The 20896-nt window shown below is 35.2% G+C and overlaps 1 protein-coding gene across 1 annotated transcript in view; it reads right to left on the bottom strand.

Moving 5' to 3' along the window:
* The window catches only part of ESF1 (ESF1 nucleolar pre-rRNA processing protein homolog), a 63555-nt gene that overhangs the window by 24200 nt on the left and 18459 nt on the right, over positions 1–20896 (bottom strand). Inside the window, exon 9 of the mRNA XM_029917470.1 lies at positions 14876–15037. Coding sequence (XP_029773330.1) covers positions 14876–15037 — 162 coding nt within the window. The remainder of the gene's footprint in view (positions 1–14875; positions 15038–20896) is intronic.

The raw sequence follows: 20896 nt of genomic DNA, 5'->3' as shown, positions 1-20896 counted from the left end.
GGCACATCAGAAATACTCCCCCTGAAGGCTTTTGCAGTTATTCTTTCCTCTGTCTAAAATGTTCTTTCTCGGGATAACAACTAGTGTGTACTGTCCTTTCCATTAGATCTTTGTGCAAATGTCACTTTCTCAATGAAGCTTTTCCTGACTGTCCTATTTAAATCACTACCTACTCTCACCCCTGAACTTCCTACTCCCCATCCAGAGTTTATCTTTTTGTTTCTTTATTCCTTAATCATCACCTGATTATTTTATCTATTCATTTTCTAACTCCCCTTCCCTCCTTTCTCCCAACCTCCATACACTAAAATGTAGGACCCCATAAAAGTCTGTTCAGTGTTCTATCTCCAGAGAAAAGAGTCTGGCACACACAGCAGGAACTCAACAAATATTTGAGAATAACACACATTGAAACCATAATGAGGTACCATTACTTACATATTCAACTAGCAAAAAACTGAAAAGCCTGAAAATATCAATTAAGGATAAAGAGCTTTGGGAACTCACACTACTGGTGAGTTGAAAATATCAATTAAGGATAAAGAGCTTTGGGAACTCACACTACTGGTGCGAGTAAAACCTGGCAAAACAATTCAGCGTGATCTAGTCAAGGTAACTCTATGAGCAGGCTCCACAATCAAGAAACTCTACATAGACATCCTCTCTGTATATTCCTAGGTGAGAAGTCCAAGAATGTTCATAAAGACATTGTTTATAATATAAATAAATAATAACTGGCAATAGAACAGCCACATTGTGATATATCTAAAATGGAATTCTGGGTAACAGTGGAAATTAATAGATGTATCTTTACATATACTGATATGGATAATTCTCAAAAATAGAATGTTAATAGCAAAAATGAAATGATAGAAGGATACAGAGAGGATACTTTTTATAAAAAGGTCAAAATTAAGAAAACTGTTTAGAGATATATGTGTATGTGGTAAAATGATTATACAGAAAATGATTAACATGAAATGTAGTTTCATAGTTTCCTCTGGCAGAGAAAGGAAGAGAATATAACTGAGGAGTCTCATAAAGGACTGCAGATATTGGTAATGTTCTTTCTTTTTTTAATTTAATTTTTAACATTTATTTATTTATATCCAAGTTAACATACAGGGTAGTACAGGTTTCAGGAGTGGAACCCAGTGATTCATCACTTACATATAAGATTGAGTGCTCTTCTTAATGCCCATCATCGATTTAGCCCATCCCCCAATCACCTCCCCTCCTGCAATCCTTGTTCTTTGTATTTAAGAGTCTGTTATGGTTTGCCTCCCTCTCTGATTTTATCTTATTTTTCCTTCCCCTTCCCTATGTACACCTGTTGTGTTTCTTAAATTCCATACATGAGTGTAATCAGATGGTATTTGAGTGTAATCTGATTGTCTTACTTCATTTAGCATAATTCATTCTAGTTCCATACCCATTGTTGCAAATGGCAAGATTTCATTCCTTTTTATCACCAAGAATTCCATCGTATATATATATACATCTTCTTTATCCATTCATAGTTAATGAACATTTGGGCTCTTTCCATAATTTGGCTATTGTTGACAGAGCTGCTATTAGCACTGGGGTGCATGTGCCTTTTTGAATCAGCATTTTGTATCCTTTGAATAAATAGCTAGCTAGTAGTGAAATTGCTGGGTTGTAGGGTAGTTCCATTTTTAATTTTCTGAGAAACTTCCATACTGTTTTCCAGAGTGGCTACACCAGCTGCATTCTCACCAACATTAATGTGTTGGTTTTTCTTAAGCTGGCACACAGGTGTTAATTTTATTATTATTATTATTTTTAACTGTAGGATACACTGTTTACCTTTTGAGTCTTTTTTTATCCATGTAGTAAAGTGTAAAAAAAAAAGTGAGTGCTTCTCTTTGACAATTCTGTCCTAAAATTAAAATGACTTTTACCTGCCTTTTGTCATTTACTTTCCATCAAAATAATAGGTACTTATACCCAGATTTTCTGATATCAAGCCCTCTCTGCTCTTTTTATAATCACAGCAAACTATTAATGCATGAGAAATTTCACCATAAGCAGGTCTCAATCTATACACTATATTTGAAAAATCTACCTATAAATTAGTGGCTTGAAACTAAGCCTAACTATTTTCCTCCCTGGAAGAGTGTCAGACCACAGAAGCTATTAATATATAAGCACATTTTGAGGCTGGGGTCCAAGCAAAATGGTATTTCTAAGTCAATCAGAGAAAAAAAACTTTATATTATAAAAATAAAAGGAAATGGAAAACACATCAATCTCCCTAGCATTTCAGTATTTAACAACTTTTCAATCTAGATTTTTCTTACTGCAACCTAAGTATTTCCTTCCACATTTAACTGGAGTTTATATATGTTTAGATAGCACACTGGAATACATGAAGGAGGCAACCAGAGAAGGAAACCAACCCGAGGGCTCTGGTTGGCCTAGGGGCTAAAGGGATCGACCTTTTGGCAAATTTGTAATCCATAGGCAGTATACTGGTTGGGAATCTCTGACACAGACTATCATTTAAAGTTTACTCTTTCAACTTTTCCAGGATCGTAATTAACCCTGAGTCTACTTCATTGGCAATGTCCTCTATTACATTAAAAAAATTATAGAATGAGAGTGATATAGAATGAAATTAACATTTAAACTTAGGACTTTGGGATGCCTGGGAGGCTCAGTTGGTTAAGTGTCCAACTCCTGATTTTGGCTCAGGTCATCTCAGTTTGTGAGATGAGGCCTCGCATCAGGCTCTCTGTTCCTCCCCAGCTCAAATGCCCCCCCCCAATAAATAAACATTAAAAAAACAAAAACAAAACAACCTTAGGGGTGCCTGAGTGGTTCAGTCGGTTGGGCACCCAGCTCTCAGTTTCCGCTTATGATCTCACGACTTTGTGAGTTTGAGCCCCGCATCAGGCTCTATGCTCAGAGTACAGAGCCTGCTTGGGATTCTCTCTCTCCCCCTCTCTCTCTTCCTTCTCCCACTCATGCTGTCTGTCTCTCTCAAAAGAAATAAACTTAAAAAAAACAACAAAAAACCCTTAGGACTTGAATATTTCCACAGCTTATCTTAAAAGTAAGCACTGTTTGTATTCTTAGGGATTCTCTGGTGACAGAATCTACTAAGGACATCTATGACAGGCCAAACATTCTTTAGGCCTCAAAAGACAGAATCTTGGAATACCAACTAATAACATGCAGGCCCAGAAGCTTGCAGTGTTCAACAACAAACACTCAAAAGCCTTCTCTTGCCTTTTCTGTTTGTTAACTTCCAAAACAGCTTACTAATCAGAGGACAGCCTTCTCTAACATCATCACACAGGTGACTCTGACTGCAGACCAAAATGTTCCCATAGCCTGAGAAGTCTATGAAAGTACACACTGGGCCATCCCATGTAAGTGCTAATTGTGTTTTTTTTTAATAAAATTTCTCCAAATTCTCAAGTAAAATTCACTGAACACATCTTTATGTATCTTTATGTACACAAGAGTAAACATATGCAGATTGAGAAGAGCACTAAATGAAAACACTAGGCCCCAGATTATAATTTAGTAATCCAAGGGAAAAAGTCTTTAAAAATTTTAATGGGTACTCATATCAGACCCATCAAGGTTTTAATTATATTTCTTCTATTTCCTACCTTTGTGATCTTGAGTAAGTCTGTGCCTAGTTAACTGTTCTGTAGGATGTGTTAATAATCACTAGAGAATTGTTGGAAGAATTTAGTGTCATAATTTTTGTAAAGCACCTAGCAGTTTCTGATACAGTATAGGCATCCAATAAGTGCAAATTTCTCCTCCCACCCCCAAAGAGCATTTTATTTACTTATATTTTATTAATAATTTTCTTTAAAGAAATTTTTTATTTTATTATTATTATTTTTTGAGAGTGAGTGAGTGCACATGGGAGAAAGGGGCTGAGGGAGAGAAAGAGAGAATCCCAAGCAGTCTTCATGCTCAGCACAGATGGAGATTATAACTAATCCTGGGATCAAAATGATTCCAGGATGGTGAACTGAGCTGAAATCAAGAGTGGGATGCTCAACTGAGCCACCTAGGCGGCCCCAAAGAGCATTTTAAGATGTAAGTCTTCTTGGACACCTGGGTGGCTCAGTCAGTTAAACATCCAACTCTTGATTTTGGCTCATGTCATGATCTCACGGTTCATGGGGTCAAGCCCCACATAGGGCTCTGCTTGGGATTCTCCCGCTCTGTGTTCCTTCTCTGTGTTTGCTCGCATGCTCTTTCTCAAAATAAATAAGTAAATTTTAAAAAATAAAATGTAATTCTTCTCAATCAAAATTATGCATGCTTTTTAAATCTCCTCATGCTTCTACAGAAAGGAGTAATGAGACTCTAAAATGAAATGTACTTTATTACAATCTAAGCTAAAATGCTTAGGAAAATCTTGATTAAGTCCTTTGCAGACAGAATTCCCTACCTTACACAAGCCAATTCTTAGGGAAAACATATGCCTTCAAAGTACATGCTTCAATTTACCACTAAGGCACATTATTCCAAACACCAAAGGGAACCCACTCAAGTCAAAATTACTGGCACTTCTCTTTTGGCATACATAAATTCAGGTTTTCAAACTATGCCAAATAATTTTACAGATACAGGTTTTCCATGTCACTGAATGAGTAGACTGAGCTAAGGATGTATCTCTTGACAGTTCATTTGATGAGTAATTTCATCAATGAAGATTATCCTAAGGGAGGAAAGTTTTGAACCTCTTTCTCTAGTAGGTGAACAATGTCTCATCAGGCAATCAGTGTCAATGTGAAATGAATAATACAGAGCCCTTCCCACATAAAAATCGGCAGATTCAGCCTTCCTAGCCACCAGTTCAAACCACAGATATTATTACTGGCTTTATCTTGGACCTCATAGCTGAAAATTATCATTACATGATATAGTCAGTGAACATTTGTCTACAACAGTCTAACCAAAAGGCACTGACAAAGGCTGGCAAATGTTTCAGAGAACCAGAATATGGCATATGGTCCCACAGTGGGATTAAGTTTTGTATCGAACCAAAGATCTGCGGAAAGTACTTATGTCCTTTCCTTTATGTGGCTTCAAAACCTGAAACTACTGTAGAAGTTAGATTCGATTTTGTGCAAAATGTTATTAGCATATCTGAGGCATCTTTAGAAGCTAAAAAATGTTTCCCAGCTAGCAACATGAATTAATAAAATTATTTCAAGATATATGATAAGAGACATGAAGATGTTCTACTATTAGGAATTTACCCTAGGGGCGCCTAGGTCACTCAGCTGGCTAAGCATCTGTCTTGCTAAGTCCATGATCTCACAGTTCTTGAGTTCAACTCTGTATCAGGCTCTGTGCTGACAGCTCAGAGCCTGGAGCCTGCTTCAGATTCTGTGTCTCCCTCTCTCTCTCTGCTCCTCCCCCCCCTTACACTGTCTCTCTCTCTCTCAAAAATAAATTAACATTAAAAATATTAAAGAAATTAATTTTTAAAAAAAAGGAATTTACTCTATGAAAACCCAATATAAGATTGTTATCCACAATAGCAAAGCATTAGAAAGAGCCTAAAACACAACATCAGGGGAGTGATTCATAATTTATTTGTCAGAAATAAAATGGAGGGGACCTGGGTGGCTCAGTTGGTTAAACATCCTACTTTGGCTCAGGTCATGATCTCACTATCCGTGGGCTAGAACCCACGCATCAGGCTCTGTGCTGACAGCTCAGAGTCTGGAGCCTGCTTTAGATTCTGTCTCTTTCTCTCTCTGCCCCTCCCCTGTTCACGCTCTGTCTCTGTCTCTCAAAAATAAATAAATGTAAAAAAATTTTTTTAACAACAACAAAAAAAATAAAATGGAATGTGATACAGGCATTATGATTATAAAGATTATTTAGAAACATATAAAAATAAGTATGAAAAATGAAATAAAAGGAGGACTCAAATGAGGGTCTCATATAATCAATTATGTCTGCTTGTAGAAAATATATATAAAAATGAATGTTATGTAGTTAAAATATGGAAGCAACCCAAGTGACCATCAAATGGATGAAACGATAAGCAAAATGTGAGGTATGCATGCATATGTGTGCGCGCATGTGTACAATAACAAAATTATTCAGCCTTAAGAAGGAAGGAAATTCTAACATATGTTACAACATGGAGGAACCTTGAAGATATTATGGTCACTGAAATAAGCCAATCACAAAAAGACAAATCTTGTACAATTCCATTTATAAGGTACTTAGTGTGGTCAAAATCAGAGAGAGAATGGTTGTCAGGGGCAGAGGAGAGGGAGAATGAAGAATTGCTGTTTCATGGACACAGATTCAGTTTTGCAAAGATGAAAGAATTCTAGACATGGATAAGAGTAATGGCTGCAAAACAACATGAATATACTTAATACCACTGATTGTACACTTAAAAAATGGTTAGGATAGTAAATTTATGTTACATGTATTCCATAACCATAAACAAATCAGGAAAAAAAAATCAATGTGTTCAAGTAGTAAACTTAAGGTTATATGACTTTCCAGTTTTAGAAAATAAAAGAATAATGAAATTGCTGAAAGTAAGTAGTCTGAGTGGATTCTATCAAAACAACATATGGAACATGTGTGAGAAAAATGATGGTTTGCTGTTTAGGCAGTTAGCATATAAAACGATGATGTGGGACAACCTCAAACAGAATAGGCAAAAAGTTCTTCTTTAAAGACCAAAGAATTCACCACTTCAAACAAATCAGCATAGCTGTGGGCTGTGAGAAAACAACACCTGAAACAAGCTCACTCTTCTTGAACTGACTTCAGGGAGATTATAAATCTATGGCAAGGCAACAAAAGTACTACTGTCTGGAAATAGTGGCAATAGATGAAAACAGTACAACTGATGTGATATATAGGCAAAAGAACGACTGATTTAAAAAAATCACCCTACATGTTTGCAAGCATCCCAGGCCAATTAACCTGAAACTTCAAAACACATGGGAATTTTAGCACTTTCTGAAACTATGACTGGTATAAAAATATCCTCAATTTTTGCTTCAGATCTTTTTTTTTAAAGGCTTTTGGAAAACTCTTTTTATTTTATTTTATTTTATTTTTTTTTATATTTTATTGTCAAATTGTTTTCCATACAACACCCAGTGCTCTTCCCCTCAAGTGCCCTCCATCATCACCCCCACCTCTCTTCCCCCCTCCCCCCTCCCCCCCAACCCTCAGTTCATTCTCAGCATTCAATTGTCTCTCAAGTTCCGCATCCCTCTCTCTCCCCAACTCTCTCTCCCTCCTCCGTTCCCCCTGGTTCTCCATTAGGTCTCTCTTGTGGAAAACTCTTTTTAAAATTAAGGTTTAATATTGTTAAGAGAGAAAATAATCTTTAAAATTATCCAGGAAATTCGGAGAACTTTACTGGCAACTCTATGGAGAAAATGTGCTACCAATGTTTTTAGATAACCCTAGCTGCTTTTCATTTTTATTACACATTCCACAAATGATTCTTTTTTTTAAATTTTTTTCACAGTAAAAAGTTTCAGCTTATAACCTTACAAAACCCTTACAGTCAACCTGGGTGATTCATGGAAGGTGCACACACCTAAGTTTTACAAATCTAGCTACTCATGAGCTGTGTACAAGACAGAATAGTGTGCTGCAAACTCATTTCCAACCCATCATCAAATTCTTTCGCTTAAAGCTCAGGTTTCCCATTTAATGCTCTCCTCTCCACTCAACTCAAAACTTTACACATATGGTTATTTTAAAAGTTCTGAAAAAAAAAACATTTTTGTGAATATATTTTAAATAAATACATTGACAACAACTGAAAATACCGATAAAGTCAAAAGTAAATAGTGAACAGGTTTTGAAATGAAAATTATAATATTTGAAACTGGGTTGCCTAGCAAAAAGAAAGCCCAACTGATTCAAAAGCATTTTATTTTTGATAGTGAACAAATAATGCAAAGAACATAGGAATGCGTCATTAATGTGTCTCTGTGTTTAAGCTTCCCACTGGGACACTAAACAGAGGCATGATGGTGGAATAAAGAGGAAAAAAAGGAAGGACAAGGGGCAAAGTGAACACCAGAATACAACCAATTACAACTGTAGAGGGTAGAAGAAAGAGTAAGTTGAGTGAAGAAAAGCTGTACCGGCACCTCCTGGCTGAGACAGCAAGAGGAATTCCTGCTGCTTCTCCAGGCCTTTGAAAAACATCCTACAGCTTTGGGTTCCTGACAGGAGCTCCCTCAAGTCTCTAGTTTCTTTCCCATTCCTCTGTGACCCAATATAGAAAAACGCCTCAAAGTCTGCCAATCCATTGGTCCATAATAATTTAAGAAAGGGGTAGATGCTAACTAATAAATGTAGAAGGAATGACAGGAAATCAGTGTTTTTAATGAATGGTATAATAACTTGACTCAAGCAAGGATCATCGAAGAATGAAGTGTCATCAGACAGAATTTTGGGGAATAGGGTATTTTTACACACCCCACAAATTACTTACCAATTACCAAAAAAAAAAAAAAAGAAAGAAAGAAAAAAGTGCCTTTCAATGGAAAAACCACTCAGATGCCACCTTAACTGAGTGAGCAAACTTAGCACAAATAATGGAAAAAACTGACATCAGGGACCGCATGATGTGAGGCAATGGGTAGTATACAATACCATTTATGGAGAATTCTTGCCAAAACTTTCTATCTGAATTAATTGTGAGGAAACAATTAGACAAATCCAGATTGTGAGTATTCTACAACTCACTACTGTAGACTTTAAAACTGATGGACATGATCATGAAAGAACTATATAAAGAATATTTTTGGAATGAATGAGAAATTTGACTCTTATTTTATCAATATTAAATTACTTCAGTGTGATACTGTGCTTATGTAGAAGACTCTCTGGTTTTGGAAGTTACATGTTGAAGTACTTTTTAGGGATGAAGTGTCACGATCTCCGTAACTCCTGAATAGTCAAATATTTTAGAACAGGAATTGTCTGTACATGCTGTCTCTAATTCCACTCTTCATTCTCTCTTGAACCCACATTAATCTTATCCCTTTCATTCCACCAAAACAGTTAAAACTCACTGAAGATCTGGTGATCTCCAAACCGATCATTTTTAGTCTATATTTTACTGACCCATCTTTTCATTTAAATGCTTTCTTCACTTGGCTGTCTGGATACCCTACAACCCTGAATTTCCTCCTGTGGTTTTGGAGGTTTCTACCCAGTTGTCTTTGGAAAAATCTATGTATGTTTTCTTCAACTTCTAAATGCTGCAGTATTCCAGGGATCAGTTTTTGAACCTCTTTTCTTCCTTTCTACCTATACTCACTCTTTTGGTATTCTTCCCTTTCAGAGGCCTAGACAAGGAAGATCCCCAAATTCAGATCTCTAGCTATGACCTCTTCCCTAAACTCTAACTTGTATATTCAAATGTCTCCTTGACATGCCTATTTTGATATATAATAGGCATCTTTAACATGTTACCAGAAGAGAATTTTTGAGGTTCCTTTCCAAACCCATTCCATCTACAATCTTCATTATCTTAGGAGTACTGCAATAGCATCTTGATTGATTTTCTTCATATGTCCTTGCCTCCTACCCTAATCTACCCTCAAGAGAGCAACCAGGATGATCCTGTTAAAACATAATTCAGATCTTATCACCCCTTAGCTCAAAACTCCAATGGCTTATCACCTCACTCAGAGAAGAAGTTCAAGACCTTAAAATAACCTAAAAGACCTTCATGATATGGCTTCGCATTACCTCTCTGACCTCATCTATTATTCTCTTCTCCACTCACTCTCTCCAGTCACACTGCTCTCTTGGCTATTCCTTAAACACGACAGATAAACTATAACTTCAGGGCCATGTATTTGCTATTACTTCTGCTCTCACACTCTTCTCTGCATGTCTCACTCCCTGACTTCTACTAGTTTCTGCTCAAATATTTTTTTACTAGACTCATCTGAACATAAGATTCATGAAGTCAAGGATTTGTATGTTTTATTCATACTGTGCCTAGAATAATTCCTGGCATTAGTAGGTGCTCAATAAGTATATGAAGGAAAGTTGGAAGCACTGAAGGATATTGAGAAAAAAAGACTATATCCTTTTCACTAGCATCTATTAAAGCAGATTTAACTAAAGAAAAGAGGACTTATATCATATACAATCTCTTTTAAGATTTTAAGCTAAGTAACATGTCATTATTTGTTCATATTCTACATGGAATTTATAAAAAATTATTTATATATACCCTGTATTATCTACAACCAAAGAACTGTTACATCGAGTTTTTGAACTATTATTGTAAGAGAGGTTATTTAATATAGGAGCTAAAACTGACTATCCTTCATTTATATGTACATTACAACTTCCCTAATGAGGCACATTCACTGAAGGCCCAGCATGCACCACCTTACTGATTTATACCTTTTTAGCAACACGATGAGATGGGAAATATTACTCTACAAACATCAAAATAATGAATTACAACTTTATTTAAGAATCTTATCATTCAACATTTTTACTTACTCATAATACTAACCAATGTGACTGTATTACTACATTTCTATAAGGATCTAAAGTATCAACAGAAAGTCTAATTTATTCTAATTGTTACACTCATGTACCTGTTATCTGCCTCCTTTAGTACCATACCTTTAAGGAATTAAACTCCTGATGTTATTATAGTATATAATCCAATGTACAAAGGTAGGAAGTTTAAATAGCCTAAACTAAAATTCCTTTAAAAAACCAAACCAAACCATATTCCAACAAGTGTTAGTTGTTTTCTGAAACACTAACCTAATGAAAGATACAGTATAATCTCATACTGACCCTTTGTGGTTTACTGAAGTATAACATCATAAAAGTCCTGAGGTTCAAGGTAACTGTTACTGGGAGCACACATTTTGACAGACTCAAATCCACCAAAATTCACAAATGACACGAACAGTATTAGTATTCTAGCTTATCAGGTACCTTTATAATATCTCAGATTTAGCAAGAAAGGTATTATTAGTCCCACTTTCCAAATAAATAAACAGATCCTGAAAGATTAGCTCATTTGTGTCATTTAATATATGCAGTATATAAAAGACCTTTATATTTACACAAATGCACATACTTGTGTGCATGCATATATACCAAGGGTTCAAAAAGCAATATTCTATCTAAGGTCCTCAAAAATACTATAGCGAGAGACTTAAAAAATATATACTATATATTAGAATATCAATTGTCTTTCGTTCAATTAACAGTAAAAAAAAAGAATATATCTGGGGCATCTGGGTAGCTCAGTCTGTTAAGTGTCCGACTGGCTCAGGTCATGATCTTATGGTCCTTGAGTTTGAGCCCCGTGTCGGGCTCTGTGCTGACAGCTTGGAGCCTGGAGCCTGTTTCAAATTCTGTGTCTCCCTCTCTCTCTCTGCCCCTCCCCTGCTCATGCTCTGTCTCTCTCTCTCTCTCTCTCTCTCTCTCTCTCTCAAAAATAAAGATTTTAAAAAAAGAAAAGAAAATATCCAATTTTGATGGTAAGTATGCAAAACTGGCACTCTTACTTATTGCTGAAGGCATTATATGCTAGTACAACCCTTTTGGAAAGCATTTTGGCAATTATCTCTAGACATAAAAAGTGTTTGTGCCTTTTCCTGGTAATTCCATTTCTGGGAAGTTATCCTATAAAAATAATTCAAAATATGGAAAAAGCTATAGATTACTTACAACATCCTAGATAGTTGGCATCTGAGATTTAACACTTGAGGTTTTGACACTGGTAGTTTTAACAACTTGTGAGAGAACCACAGGTTGATCCACAGCATATGTCAAGTTGCTATGTGAATGAGGAAGTCACATAACTACTGAGTGAGCTTGACTGCCAGCATTAGCTTTTCCTTGTGGTCTGATTGCTCTACATGCTCAGAAACATTTCTAAAATGGGGGAGGGAGGGAATGGACATGTTCATCAAACATTTGTTTAAGTTTGAGCCCTGCGCTGGGCTCTGTGCTGACAGCTCAGAGCCTGGAGCCTGCTTCAGATTCTGTCTCCCTCTCTCTCTGCCCCTCCCTTGCTCATGCTTTGTCTCTCTCTCTCAAAAAATAAAGAAACATTAAAAGTAAAAGGCCCTAAAATAGCAAGCCAGTTACTTGGCTGGTGATGAACATGAACAGTCTAAATAAGTACTGATATTTTTGGGCTTGAGATTTGTAATCGCCTTCAATCACATTTCTTTCCAATACCATGAGTCTACTATAGTGAAAGATTAGAAATAGGATTATGTGTTCAACAACAGTGAAGATGATAAATCAATCCAACTAATCACTCAGTGGCTGAATTAGGGTACTGGAATTACAGATGATAATTTTTCATTTTACATTTTCAAACCATTTTCTGTGACATTAATATTACATATGGAAATTAAACTCAAGATAAAAATGTACTGCTAAACAGAAAAGGGAAGAGTTCACAATTCATTTTATAAGGTCAGCTCTACTCTGATACCAAAAACACTGCAAAAACCAAAAACCATAGACAAATATTCATTAACCCAGATGCAAAAATCGTTAACAAAACATTATGAAATTGAATCCAGGTATATGTAAAAAGGATAATACTCCATGACCAAGTGAGGTTTAGCCCAGGAAAACTGTATTACTTACATCTTCCAGTTATAAATACTAGTATACTTATCACTCTTTTGAATTTCCCCAACATAACTATATTAATGTAGACAAAGGTTTGATCTGGTCTACTTGACAAAACTTAAATATTTGCTATGAAACTTCTCAATCAAGTTTATGATAGACCTGCTTTCTCAGTCAATTCAAAATGTTCATTTTAGGGGTGCTTGGGTGGGTAGGTCAGTTAAGTGTCCAACTCTTGATTTTGGCTCAGGTCATGATGTGATGGTTTATGGGGTTGAGCACCATGTTGGGCTCTGCACACAATGCAGATCTTGTGTGGTATTCTCTCTCTTCCCCTCTCTGCCCCTCACCTGATCAGGTGCATGCATGCTCTCTCAAGATACAATGATAGAACCATTTAAAAAAATGTTCATTTGAAATATCTTCATTCAGTGAGATCATTCTAAGATTAAACGGTAATTACACTATATTTTACTTATAAGATAAAATTCAACATTTTGTGGGATTACAAAGTAAAGGATCTCAATCATAAAGTGAAGGATATTCTTCATAAACATACTCAAGTGGAATAATTAGATCGCCTTATTGTGAGACTTACTGAAAAGAGCATCCAACTCCTTAAAGCAGCCTCTTTGATTTTTTTGGTGGATAATTCTGATGATGAAGAGAGTTACTCTTTATATTAAATTAAACTCTACCTTCGTTCAATGTTTATTTACTGGCAGAAATACTGACTTCTGAAATAATAAGAGCAATTAAGTCTTCATTAATATATTCATCCTGCAAGTACTTGAAAATAACTAGTAAATCACGTTGTAGAATTTTCCTCTCCAGGCTAAATTGAGTTCTCTCAATAATTGTTCCAGTAACACTACTAAATTTCATTTTACTTACCATCACTTCCTGCAAAATACAAACATTTAAAACAAATGGGCTACCACATATCACCACATTCCTACAGGAATACGCAGGAGTTGTGTCCACCCTAGGAAATTTATTACACTAGTTGAACAACTCCCAAATATCAAAATATGCTAGTTTTCCCCCCTAATAAAAACTTAGGCAAACATTTCATTAGTAATGAAAGAATATACTAATTATATGGAAGATAGAATTGAATACAGAACACTTATTTATTTTTTTTAAAAAGTTTGTAAGTTTATTTTTTGAGAGAGAGAACAAATGTGCATGCATGTGTGTGCGAGCAAGGGAGGAGCAGAGAGAGAGAATCCCAAGCAGGCTCCACACTGTCAGGGCAAAGCCTGAAGGAGGGACTTGATCCCACAAACTGTGAGATCATGACCTGAGCCAAAATCAAGAGCTGAACATTCCAAGAACACTTAGCTTTTAAGCAGTGATATTCCTACAAGTTGTTAGTACTCTTTGATCTAGAGATGAATTGTGGGAAAAGAACTGAATCATGGTCAAAAATTATACCTAGCTTTAAAAGATATATGTGTTATGTTGTACACCTGAAACTAACACCACTATATAGTAACTATACTGAGATTAAGAAAAAAGATACACATGGATGTAAACAGTAGAAATCTGCAAAAACAATATTGGTTCCAAGTGTACATGTTGCTTTGCTCAGGTTGCTGAAAAAATGAGTATGCTAAAAACAATCATCATTTATACTCGCTTTTACCTTTGTTTAGCTTTGACATGGTTTTAATTAGTATTGTAGTACTCTTAAAAAACTGTTGAGCTCTTCAAAGCAGTTCTAAAAATCACTTACTATGCTTTATTTCTTTTGACTCTTCACAGCAAAATTGAGATGGAAAACTATGTATTAATGTATTTTGTGCTAACCTCACTAATGAAGATCTAGAAGGGGTTAGGGAAGAAAAGTTCATTTACAAATTATATTTTAAAAAGAAGTTTAATGACCTTAGAAAACATGGAGCCTATATTCAAGTTTGTATATCCTGAGAATACTAGAATCAAACTTAGAAAAGGTCTGTCTTCATAAATGGACAAAAATACTTTAAATACTTAATAGTTAGTAAATCAAAGAAACCAATCAAGAATAAAGTGGAAAGAGTCTATAACACTAGTCCCTAAAAAATCAGATGTATGCAAACACCATTCCTCACCGAAATATTCCTGAAAAATAAAATTTGCTTACATTTATGTTTCTAAGAATTATGCTTCTTTTCCTTCTTGTCTTAAGTACCCTCAATATCCTGAAGTGAAGAAAAACAAATGAACATAGTGAGTATCTAATTCTTACCTGGAACCCACTTAATTTCCATTTCCATATCATTTTCTTTGCCTTTCTTTTCTTTTTCTTGAATAACTTTCAAGAGCTGCTTGTATTTAGCAATTTGTTCTTCATCATCCTTCTGACTTTTCTTTGTTTTCCCATCTTCTTCCATGTTGACTTTATCATCACCTGGTAAAAAAAAAATCAATTTTCATTTAATACACAGAAATACTTGACTTTGAAATCGAGTATTTAAATCTCACAGTCACTATAGCATCTTCTAAAAGATGCTATCAGATATAATACAAAAACTGATTATCAAAATCAGACAAACAATATTAAATGAATTCATTGAAAGAATTAGGTATTGTTAATAACAAAAATCCCTTGGAATATAAGTTAGTACTAAGTAGGACACTTGAGAATCTCCTTTTTATTAAAATTCATATTTCAAAATAATTTAATAGACATTCCTTAGACCTCTCTTCCCTATAAACAGGACAGCAGAGAGAGCTTTCTATCCCTCTTTAGATCTTCCACTATCTGGCATAGTGGCTTTAAAATGTTATGGTCAATAAGAGGGTGAATATTATTGGAATGCATGTGGCATACGGATTTAACTGTTATACTTAAGAGACAGATTAAGGAAGCTGCTTATAACCCAAAATGAATAATAATGAGTCTTTTCATTTGATGGTGAATAAGTATGCTTACTCTCAGGGTCTCATTAATACACCAAGAATAAAAGTGAATAAATTAGAAGTTAATTCAACTAATATCCCTGTGTGGAAAAATCTCCACATTTCCATTTCCTGATTTTATAAAAATAATTAGAATACAAAGGAACAATATAAAATTCAGGGCAACAAATACCAAAGAAAACTAATATGCAAAAAGTTTGTCTGGTCTATATTTCCACTGCAATTTTCCAAGTCAAAAACATAAATTAAGAACCTGGGGTTTAATGCAAAACATACAGAGTTATTGAAATGTCTAAATGTCCCTGGTAAAGGAAAATTTAGAAGCAGCATAATGAAGACCCTCTCTTCTATAAGCTATGGGTAACCGGTCACTAAAAACGTCTACCATCATTAAACATTTAACTGTCAAACATCAACATTAACAGAGTGTCTTCACATCTTAAAAAAGGTGACATGGAAAAAACATTGGTTAAGTAAATGTTTTCATAGTTTTTATACTCTAAATGAATAAAAAAATAGTCCAGGACATTCTTTCCATCCTATCACACTTTTATATTTTCACTCAAACAGCTGAAATTCATTTTTTTCCTGTTTGTGCTTTGTGCCACAAAAATAATGTTGGATGGAATTCTGTCATGTATCCCATAATTCAATGGATAAAACATCAGGAACACATTAACAAAATGGCAATGTATTTCTTTCTATTAAAAGCTTACTTCTGAAAACATAATTAGAAGCAAGCTCCTTCCAGGTTGAAATTTTAGTGGTAAGTCTCTGATGGCCTACTTTAAATTGATTTTTTCCAGTACTAAAATTTTACTTTCTGAAGCTCTAAAATGTGGAATAATTCATGTAAATCTGTTTACTCCCAATTCAAGGACAATACTTCATGAAAGCCTTAATACTATATAAGGGATAAAAAAGATGTAGTCCAACAGTAAGAAGCCCTATGATGATCTTTTATAAACAACACCAGGTACGTTTAGTAACTCTAAGGCATTAAAAAATACTAATGTATCTATCAGAGGCACTAAATTACAAATTAAAGTAAGTTGGCAATCAACTAAAATACTGAAGAAAAATGAATGCTTTCAAAACTTAATGAGTAGTATATTTCAAACAAAAAGTGATTAATTCTTAAAGTTTTAGAAGAATATATGACACATGGTAGTATGGTAACCACTTTATGAATATTATCTCAATCTTTCCAGCCATGAGCCAGGTACTATTATTATCCTCATTTCATAGCTACGGAAAGAAACGCACAAGGGCTTAGGAAAGTTAACCTATGTAACTATGTGGTACACTCAGGATTTGAAACCAGGAAGGCCCAGGATCTTAAGAATATGCTGACAAATTACATTTTTGCCCAAATGTCAGTATCATTTTAAAACCTATATCAGTTGTCTCAAACTAGCCAAAGAAACCTATTAACAATCTTCACAAGTATACATGTTCTTTCCTTTAACTTAAAGCTGCTAGTGAAGAAAAACTATCCAGAATTTTCAGAAAGTGCTAAATGACCATATAGGCATATGAATAAAAAGAATCTGTAGATACATCACTATGTATATGAGAGAAAAAGATAAAAAGGATATTTGAAAAACGACTTAGTTGTTCTGGACATACTAGAAATAAAATGGTCACTCAATCTGGAGTTGAGTTCGGAATGCCAAAAAATTAACAAGCAACACTAAGGCCTGAAAAAAACTAAGGTATTTTTGCCCAACATACCTACCCTTACAAATCATACTTTTTCAGAGACTATTAAATACCTAAGAAATTATGTGGTTTTATTAATATGAGATGTCTGAACATAGAAACTAGGATGGCTTTTCCATTCCGTGTGTAGAGTGCAATTCACTTTATGAAAAGCTTAGAAAAATGAAGCAGTATCTTCAGTAGTCTAAAATATGATAAGGCCAATCATAAGATTTATGAAAAATTTAATGGTCCTATGATATACTAAAGAAGAATTTTAGGATTTATTTAATTTGACATTTAGGTAATAAAATAATGTATTATGTAAAAGGAAAACCAAAAAACAGCTAAGAAAAATATTAAACTATAAATAAAAGCAAAAATATTCGGGGCGCTTGGGTGGCTCAGTCGGTTAAGCCTCTGACTTCGGCTCAGGTCAGATCTCACGTTCGTGAGTTCGAGCCCCACGTCAGGCTCTGTGCTGACAGCTAGCTCAGAGCCTGGAGCCTGCTTCCAGTTCTGTGTCTCCTTTTCTCTCTGACTCTCCCCCTCTCATGCTCTGTCTCTCCTGTATCAAAAATAAATAGAACATTAAAAAAAAAAAAAGAAGCAAAAATATTTATCAATGCTACTTAAAATATTTCTATCTATGCTTAACAATTTTTAAAATTTATTATTTTTGAGAGAGAGAGCATCTGAGTGGGAGAAGTGGGGGGGAGGGCAGGAGCAGGGAGAGGATCCGAAGTAGGCTCTGTGCTGACAGCAGAGAGCCTGATGTGGGGCTTGAACTCACAAACCATGAGATCATGACCTGAGCCGAAGCTGGATGCTTAACCAACTGAGCCACCCAGACCCATCTGTGTTTATTATTTATAGTATTTGTTGTCAGCACTAAACCTCTTACACATAATTTCGCATGACTGAGAATTCAATTAGATATGACAAATGAAGATATGAATATATCAGGGAGATAGCATCAACCAAAAACTGAGAAGAAATTACAATTAAGCAACCATTTCCAAACACAACCAGATTACATGTAGGGAAAAGGGTTTTTTATGGCTCTACTAAAAAAGAAAAGTTATTTTGGGTAAATATACAACTAGAAAATACACCACTGATCATTTCAGTCATATTAAAATAATTTTTTAAATAAAATATAAATAATTTGAGAACTTCTGCTTCCATTAATGGCTGGCTAGGTACTTCAGACTAACCCTTTCACTGAGGATATCAAGTTGGATAAAGTATTTTAAAAATCTTTTTTTAAAGTTTCAATGGGTTTAAGAAAAAGAAAGAAAAACTCCAAAGAACTAACAAATTAGTAAAAAATTATCAAGTCAAAATCAAGAAGGGAGCACCAGGGAGTTGACTTTCTACACTGATGACCTATATGCCCTGAGAACATTTTCTGATCCACAGAGGAAACAGCTATGAAATTAAACTAGTTTTGGCAGCCTGGCAGGACCATAAGGACAAAAATTACCAGAGGGGAGGATGGGATCCAGAGGGATATACTCTTAGGGAGAGAGAGTCAACCAGAAGTAAACCAGTCCTCATGAAGACTTGTATCACACACAAAGTTCAAGCAAACTGAAGCCTTAAAAGTTGGGGGTAATGTATCAATTCCTATCAAATTAACACCAGCACTCTTCACAGAGCTAGAACAAACAAGTCTAAAATTTGTAGGAATCACAAAGAAAAAGAACACCAAAGCTGGAGGTATCACAATTTCAGACTGTAAGCTATATTACAAAGCCATAGTCATCAAGGCAGTAGGTACTGGCATAAGAACGGACACATAAATCAATGGAATAGAATAGAGAATCCAGAAATGGACCCACAAATGTATGGCCAACTAATCTTTAACAAAGCAGGAAAGAAAATCCAATGGAAAAAAGACTGTCTCTTCAGCAAATAGTGTTGGGAAAACTGGACAGTGACATGCAGAAGAATGAACCTGGATCACTCTCTTACACAAAATAACACAAAAATACATACACAAAAATAAACTCAAAATGGATGAAAGACCTAAACGTAAGACACGAAGCTATTAAAATCCTGGAGGAGAAAACAGGCAACAGCCTCTTTGACTTTGGCTGCAGTACCTTCTTACTTGACATGTCTCTGGAGGCAAGGGAAACAAAAGTAAAAATGAACTACTGGGACCTCATCAAGATAAAAACCTTCTGCACAGTGAAGGAAATAATCAGCAAAACTAAAAGGCAAACTACCAATGGAATGGGAGAAGATATTTGCAATTGGCATATCAGATAAAGGGTTAGAATCCAAAATCTATGAAGAACTTACCGAACTCAACACCCAAAAAGCAAATAATCCAGTGAAGAAATGGGCAGAAGACATGAATAGATACTTTTCCAAAGAAGACATCCAGATTGATAACAGACACATGAAAAGATGTTCAACACTGCACATAATCAGGGAAATACAAATCAAGATCACAATGAGATACCACCTCATACCTGTCAGAATGCCTAAAATTAACAACCCAGGGAACAACGGATGTTAGTGAGGATGTGGAGAAAGGGGACCACCTCTACACTGTTGGTGGGAATGCAAACTGGTGTAGCCACTCTGGAAAACAGTATGGAAGTTCCTCAAAAAGTTAAAAATAGAATTACCCTACGGCCCTGCAATTGCATGACTAGGTATTTATCCAAAGAATACAAAACTGCTGATTCAAAGTGACACATGCATCCCAATTTTTATAGCAGCACTATCAACAATAGCCAAAGTATAGAAAGAGACCAAATGTCCATCAGTCGATTTGAATATAGGAGATGTGGTATATATATATTCAATGGAATTCTACTCGGTGAAGAAAAAGAATGAAATCTTGCCATTTACAATAATGTGGATGGAACTAGAATATATTATGCTAAGTGAAATAAGTCAGAGAAAGGCAAATATTATATGATTTCACTCATATGTGGAGTTTAAGAAGCAAAACAGATGAACATAGGGAAAGGGAAGCAAAAATAAGATGAAAACATAGGGAGAGACAATCCATAAGAGACTTTTAAATACCGAGCACAAACTGAGGGTTGCTGGTGGGGTGTTGGGTGGTGGTGGGCTAACTGGGTGATGAGCATTAAGGAGGGAACTTGTTGGGATGAGCAGTGGGTGATATATGTAAGAACAGAATCACTAAATTTAGAATCACTAAATTCTATTCCTGAAATCATTATTACAGCATATGTTAACTAACCTGGATTTAAATTTTAGAAAATGATTTAAAAAAAAGAAAGAAAGAAACGAGTGAACTGTAAATAGACTTTAAGTGATACCGATTATCATCGTAGGTTTATTATTTGTAACAAACGTGCCACCTCCTTAGGGATGTTGATAATGGAGCAAGCTGTGTGTATGTGTGTGCTGAGAGGGTGGTGGCGGGATATGGGAACAATGTATTTTCAGCTCATTTTTGCTGTGAACACAAAACTGCTATAAAAACAATAGTCTATTAAAACAGAAATAAAGAAAGCCTCAAAAAAAAGAAAACAAAACAAAAAATCATAGAGTAATGTAGTGTAGTCCCAGAATGACCAGAGTAAATGAAAGTTCTCTCTCATTACATACTCTCATCTCAACTCTCAATTAGCATACAAGGTTAAGTATATATATA

The sequence above is a fragment of the Suricata suricatta genome, chromosome 12 (genome assembly GCF_006229205.1).
Source record: "Suricata suricatta isolate VVHF042 chromosome 12, meerkat_22Aug2017_6uvM2_HiC, whole genome shotgun sequence".
Taxonomy (NCBI): domain Eukaryota; kingdom Metazoa; phylum Chordata; class Mammalia; order Carnivora; family Herpestidae; genus Suricata; species Suricata suricatta.
This window is presented reverse-complemented; position numbering and strand designations above follow the sequence as displayed.